The 6,925-nt window shown below is 50.2% G+C and overlaps 1 protein-coding gene across 1 annotated transcript in view; it reads left to right on the top strand.

Annotated features, from left to right (window-relative positions):
• Positions 1–978: 978 nt before the first annotated feature.
• The window catches only part of DUSP5 (dual specificity phosphatase 5), a 7,085-nt gene continuing 1,138 nt past the window's right edge, over positions 979–6,925 (top strand). Inside the window, exons 1-4 of the mRNA XM_009326055.1 lie at positions 979–1,060; positions 2,607–2,749; positions 4,191–4,410; positions 6,551–6,921. Of these exons, the coding sequence (XP_009324330.1) occupies positions 979–1,060; positions 2,607–2,749; positions 4,191–4,410; positions 6,551–6,921 (816 nt within the window). The remainder of the gene's footprint in view (positions 1,061–2,606; positions 2,750–4,190; positions 4,411–6,550; positions 6,922–6,925) is intronic.

Below are 6,925 nucleotides of genomic sequence, written 5' to 3'. Positions count from 1 at the left end.
CCAAGGAGCCTGTGACTCAGTGGGCAGCACTGCTGATTCACTGGGGCCATGGACCCCCAGTAAGCCGTTGTGGTCTAGGGGAAGATCTCTGGAACAGTGGGGATATAAATTGTGCTGAAGCACAGTGCACTGACCAGAAGAAAGGGTCCTTTGGGCATCTGTAGCACCGACCTTGCAAATAATGGTCTGTAAAACCACCAGGAAAAAAAACCTCCTTGAGGTTCTCCCCTCATACTCCTGTTCCCCCTAGGTGTGGGGGAGCTGGGAGGAGGTGTTGGTTACTTAAGGGCTAAGGTGGTCTCGTCTTGGAAGTCACAGTGATGAGATAAGATATGAGCAGGTCTCCCCCACCAGGTCACCAAGCACCCTGGGGATCTGGCCCCAGGCAGGGCAGCTAGCGCAGAGCAGTTGCATGCCGGGCCCTGTACCTTCCCTCGCTTTCTGACTTCTAGGGGTTGAGTGTGTCACATCTTTTGTCTGTGTAGGTGCAGTTTCATTCTGGGTGAGCTCAGCCCCAGCAGGGCAAGAGTGGTTGTGTGGCAGGGGAAGAAGGGCTTGCAGAAAGATAAAATAACGGATCCTCCCTTCGTGTTGACAAGGATTCTATTATTTATTGATTAAAACCAAAGTGCAGCCCAGCTCTCTGTGATGAGCAATCTAGTATTTGCAGAAATGACCTCAGGGAAGCTAGGTTGAGTGGGGAGGGGGAAGAGAGGAGATTGCTGGAGGACAGGATGAGAAGATGACTCACTGTAAGAACGGCCTGCAAATACCCTGATCCCCAAGGCTTGAATTAACCATTCACCAGCTGCATGCGTTAGCTGCCCCAAAGATGTGAGACATACATATCTGTTCGAACACACATGCTGATGTGGCTGGGGCAGACTTCTGTGCTCATTCAAGAGTAAAAACAACAACACAGGGTGTAAATGGGGGATAATGGCTATTTATATAAACTGGACATGTTTTTCCCGTGCGATGGCAGTGGTTGGGGGAGAGGGGGGAGATAAGGTCAGCTATGCAAAACAAGAGGATTTAAAAGTCCGCTCCATGAAGGGCAGTTGGAGGTCTGGAGAGCTGCTTGTGTTTGTTGGCTTTCCACACTGCAAGTTGTTAGGGATAGCATTTTACCAACCCAGTTGTCGTGGATATCATTTTATCAACCCCCCCTCGTGGTCTCCACGGTCACTTGGCTGCTTGACCCAACCCACTGCCTCATGCTGTGTGCTCTGGGGCGAGCTGGCTGGGGAGTGGGAGGAAAGGTGCAGGTGCTGAGAGCCAGTTGACTGCAAAGTCACCCTCCTGCCCTCCGTCATGGAAAACAGACTTTCATCACGTTCAGTGGGCTTTGGATTGTGCCGGCCGCTTGCAACACGAGGGCCCCATGGCAGGACTGAGTGGGCGACGGTAGCACACATCTGCTCAAACATTGCGAACAAATGAGACACTGGTGTTACGGGGCTGAAATGTCAGAGGTAGCTGTGCCAGGCAGCCCTGGCAGTGAGGGCAGCGGGGGCCCTGCGGCCGCTCAGATCTTCAGTGCTTCCTTTATTTCGAAATCCTTCCTTGCACTGGGGCACCCACACTGACACTGCTTATCAGGGCAAAACAGTTGCAGGTGAATGAATTGCATCAGAGGGTTTGCTTTCCCAGCCTTGTTTACTTGAGGGCCACACTTTGAAAGGTTATTGAATCTAGCTGTTTGAGAGCTTTTGCCGTTCATTTTTGTTCTGAAAAAGCACAGGTGGCAGACACGTGGCACACCACTGACATTTCCAGGCTGCTTCTGCTACCTGACTTATTCACATTCATTTTGGAGATTGTGTGCTTCCATACAGCATATTCCCAGCCTGGAAACACGCAACAATTTAGCTGACGACAAACTTTGAGTAACAATGTAATAATAGGATTAATTCCTTTCCATTAGTGCACTGAATGAAACGAATGCAGTACTTAACCATGCAGAATAGCTCACGCGGGGCTATTCAGTTGTCAAATGCTGTCACAGGACTTCATTAAGTTTTATAGCTGTTATTTAATAGATTGGTTTCAGTGGGACTGTCTTCATTACCTTGCTGTCTTGTGCATTGTGGTGATTAATGACATAGTTGCAAGCATCCCCCTCTTGTGCTTATGTCCATTCAAAAATGCAAATAAAACATTTATGTTGTCATAGCATATATAGTAGTAACAGATTTAGAGAGGATGACTACTGAGTACAGAAATCTCCGTCTCAAATGCTGGGAATAGTGCTCATATGTAAAACTGGGGGAGGGAGTTTAGTCCCCACTGTACTGGAGTTAACGGTTGCTAGATTCCACAGAATTACATTCACTAACAGTTTTAATCTGGATTCACCAGCTTTTCGCAAGTTAATAATTGTCAGTGGTATCAGGTTTTTCTTCAGGTGCCCAAAGCCTTTTGAACAAACCCGCTTCCCCAGGGGACTGCTATCCCTCACTAACCCCCCAGGGCCCCTTGCCATGCGCTATCCCACTGCATTGCAAGTGCCCGAGCTTCATTTCTCCTCCACTTTAATTAAACCAGCTTTTGGAAACACAAACATTCATGTTTGGTTGTTTTTTTTTTTTTTTGCCCTTCCCTAGGGGGATATGAAACTTTTAACTCACAATATCCTGAGTGCTGCGTGGATGGAAAACTCATTTCCCCAGAGAGGACCGAGGCAGAAAGAAACCTCACAAGCCACTGTGAGAAGCAGAGTGCTAACCACAAACCCGCTTACGATCAGGTGTGTGTCACAGCTGCGGTGGGTGACCTTCCCCTTGGGTCTTCTCCCTCCTGCCACCGGGCTCTGTTGGAGGCTGGCAGGGTGCCCAGGGCCCTCGTGCTGGCGCAGGCTGTCAGTAAGTTGTCGCAGCCCGGGTTGGCAGCCTGTGTGTTGAATAAGATGCACTGTGTGTGCTGCTGGTCAGCATCACTTCCGCCTGGCTTCAAAATTTGGCAGCAGCAGGAGGGGAAAAAAACCTGTCTAGCCCCAAAACTGTATTTGTGACCTGTCTTTATCACACAGCCAGGCAGCATGAGCCATGAGCAGCTCACGCCTCCCCAGGAGACTTAAAACGGGCAGGGGAGAGGCTGCCAGGAATGTCATTTTTCTGGCAGATGAAGGAGCACGCTTTGCCCGTGCCTCCTCCGAGACCCCAGGAGGGCTCTGGTGCTGGCAGAGGAGGGCCGGGGCCGTGGGACCGCTTCAGAGAAAAGGCAGTGGCTCTTGAGAGCCACCCTTGGGCAGGGGGGGTTTCCATGGGGGAAGTCGTCACGCCCCCACCCAGCCTGGGGAATACGTGTGCTCTGAGATGTCACCCTGCGGTCAGGCCGCTTCCGCCGGGGCGTGTGTTTCCTGGCGCTGGGGGGACCCCCCAGGCAATGCCCCTCTGTTCCTCCACGAGCGCCTTCCACCCCAGCCTCCATCCTGCCACCGCAGGCGGCTTCCGGCTGTCCCCGGTGTGTGAGACCCACCGGGTGGGCAGCTCGGGGGGCTGGAAAACTGGTTTCTCACAGCTGGGGGCTGGCAGCAGCTCTTGTGCATCATGGAAAGTTACCTGCGATCTCCAAAACCCTTGTGTCAGGTGGTGGCTTTTTTTTTGTGGTCTCATCACCCAGCCCTTGCTTGTGCTGAGGAAGGAGGAACTGAGATGACATCTCGGGGCGGGTGACGTGGTGGGTGCTGCACCCCAGGGAGGTGCAGGGGATGGGGAGCCTTGCTCTAACTTTTTTGCTTTGCTTCACCTTTGGAGGTGTGAGCGGAGGGACTGAGCCCTGGGCTGAGCTAGAGCAGCCTCTTCCTCTGTCTTCCTCTTCCTCCCTGCTCGGACATGGTTCCCCGCCTCGCCCTTATTTTGGTAAAGCCTCAGGGGAAACAGGCCTCACATATGAAAGCACTTCATGTGCATCCCGAGGGGCAGTGCTTTAAAGAAAGCCAGAAACATCCTGCATGGAAGTGGGCTGGATCTGACTTTGTACCTCGCAGATGTGGACAAGAAAATGAAAACCTTTTTCCTGTGTGGGCTTTGCCGTTGCAGTGATTCACTGGCTGGCAGCACTGGGATCCAAAAACACCAACGAGGGAGGGAGCGGGCATCCATGCAGGCTCCCTTGCTTCTCTCTCCGGTATCAGGACTCAAATACCCTTGAAAAGGAATTACATGTTTCTGCTCCTTCTCTTTCAGGGCGGTCCAGTCGAAATCCTGCCTTTCCTCTACCTTGGTAGTGCCTATCACGCTTCCAAGTGCGAGTTTCTCGCCAACCTGCACATCACGGCGCTGCTCAATGTCTCCAGGAAAAGCTCGGAGTCCTTCAAAGACCAGTATTGCTACAAGTGGATCCCGGTGGAGGACAGTCACACAGCAGACATCAGCTCACACTTCCAAGAAGCCATCGACTTCATCGGTAGGTCTGAATTAACAAATTTCCAGATCTCATTCATTTTAAAATACATATTGGTCAGAAGGACACATTATTTTCTGTGTGTTCCCAGATGTCACAGCAAAAGTTTAAGCTCCCTCCCTTCTCCAGCATCTCTCCTGGCAGAGGGATTTCCACGAGGAAGGAAGGAAGAGGGACATGCAGAGCAAGGTCTCTGTCCTTCTCTCCAGGCTGGGAGGCTAAGGAAGGAAAATACTGCCTCTTGACTGCCATCAGGCAGATGAGGCGAGCGAGCTGGTTAGCTTTATTTTCTTTTCAAAGCAAGCATAGGCGTAACTTCAGCATGACAGGGAGCAAAGAAGTATGGTTGAATAACACCAAAGTCTATTGATTTTTGTAAAGGAAAAAAAACATATTGGTTCCTTGGACTTGCATGCTAGACCCTGTAAAAGCCGGGTGAAGCAGACTCAGCTCATTGCCTTGCTGTGCTGAGATATCCTAAAGCCGGGGTCTTAGAAATCCAGCATCTCCCCTTATCACAGAGCTCTTTCCATTTCTCCTTTTGATCATGCTGGTATCTCACCCTTTAATCAAATACCCCAATAAAAAAAAAATCAGGAGGCCTTTAGAAAACTTTGGGCCACCCCCTCCCAAATCTTCCTGTGTTAGGCTGGTTAGGTGAGTGGCACACCAGCCGTGCCAGGTAGCGCGAGGGAGAGGCTCCTTCCTGAGAGGCACAGGGTGGTTTAATGGGGTGGAGCAGCCTGAGCCTGGGTGGAGATGGTGTTGAAATTGGTGCTGTTGCTCTCCAGGAACATTTGAGAGAGAAACAGAATAAACCCCCTGTTACAGACTTGCTGCACTCATTGCTCAGCTGAGTTAAAGTCCTTTAACAGAGCAGGCAGAATTACAAAAACCTGATCTGAGGGTGCCCTCTGAGCTCTTCCCCTTCCTGGTAAGGGACTTCTCACACCTTTCAGGGAAATGCTAATTCAAAGCACTCTTCTGTCTCATCCCCAACCCTTTCTGATAGTTGTTGAGTCACTTGGAAATTTCCCAGATTTCGAGGATGACTTTAGTTTTCACTTTCTTTTAAAATTGGGCCTGCGGTGTAGATGCTGGGGATGACTCAAATTCATGTCTTCCTTATTTTGTGCAGTAGTTAAATATAACCGGTCGTGGTGGCACCAGTCCCCCAGCAGACAATTGAAGACAGGCAAATGATAACTTGCTCAGCTCTGAGTTGTTTCACTGAGCACTAGACTCAGCGCAGTTATCCATAAATTGGAGCTTGAACATATCGCTCAAGGCAATAAAGCAGAGAACGTCTATTTTTGAACTGTATTTTTGTGTGGAAAGGGTTTTTTTAAGCACATTCTCTTTAATCTAATAACAATCATTGTGTTGTGTGAGTAACCACAGTGGCTCCTGTTGTATAAAATGGGTGCTTTGCATAAGCCTTTTATATCCTGACTTAAGTCCAAGTATCCTTTAACCAGGCTGTAATTAGCAACTGCCTACCAGTCCTTGTGTGCTTTGTGGTGAGGCCCCAGGGAGTGAGCTCAGCCTCTCCACCCAAGGGTACCCACCAAGGGCTCAGCTAATGGCACTGCCGTTTGCTACTAGCTGGCCAAGCAGCGAGTTAAGTTTGGACTTTAAAGAAAAGTCCTGTTTTTCTAGCAAAGCTGATGAGAGGAAGGCAGCCCTGCAGCTTTTGAAAGACCTGACGGTGGGAGGGCTGGCCAGGCTGTGCTTGGGTCAGCATGTTGAGCTGCAGGCAGAGAAATGCAGGTACAGCAAACACAAGCTTTGCCCAGATACCTGATCTCTGTCTCACAATGCTCTGCAAAGTCAGTTGTTCTAAAAGAGAAATAGGCACATGGGAAGGAGACAGTGAAGGACTTTCCTTAAAAAATGCAGAAAGAACCAAATCAGGATCCACAGATTCTGAAACCAAGTGTCATTTGCAGCTCAGCTCCATCTCAGGCTGGGTTTTGTCCCCCTTCTCTTTTAATTTCCATGTTACCCTTAGTACCCAACAAAAGAGCAAGCCTCTCCTTGCTGGTGGACTGGCTGTGTGCCATGCTCCACCGCCAGCACTGTATGCATGTCACAGTGTCCTCTCCATCGCCGATGACAGTGATGACTTTTTTTTTCCCCTTAGATTATGTCAGACGAACAGGGGGCAAGATCCTGGTGCACTGCGAAGCGGGGATTTCACGCTCTCCCACCATCTGCATGGCGTATCTCATGAAGATGAAGAAGCTCCGCCTGGAGGAAGCCTTCGATTACATCAAGCAGCGCCGGAGCCTGATCTCACCAAACTTTGGTTTCATGGGCCAGTTGCTACAATACGAGTCGGAGATCTTGTCTTCCACTCCCAGCCCCCCCGTTGCCTCGTGCAAAAGAGAAGCTGCGTCTTTCTTTGCAGAAGAACTGACATTAGGCAAAAACTTTGAAGGCTCGTGTTTTGCCTTTCCTACCTCAGTATTGAGTTCTGTGCCCATCCACTCTCCCGTTCACCAGCTGAAATCAGCCC

This window comes from Pygoscelis adeliae, unplaced genomic scaffold, assembly GCF_000699105.1.
Source record: "Pygoscelis adeliae isolate BGI_AS28 unplaced genomic scaffold, ASM69910v1 Scaffold4, whole genome shotgun sequence".
NCBI lineage: Eukaryota > Metazoa > Chordata > Aves > Sphenisciformes > Spheniscidae > Pygoscelis > Pygoscelis adeliae.
Note: the sequence above shows the minus strand (reverse complement) of the source record. Positions and strands in the feature narration are given on the sequence as shown.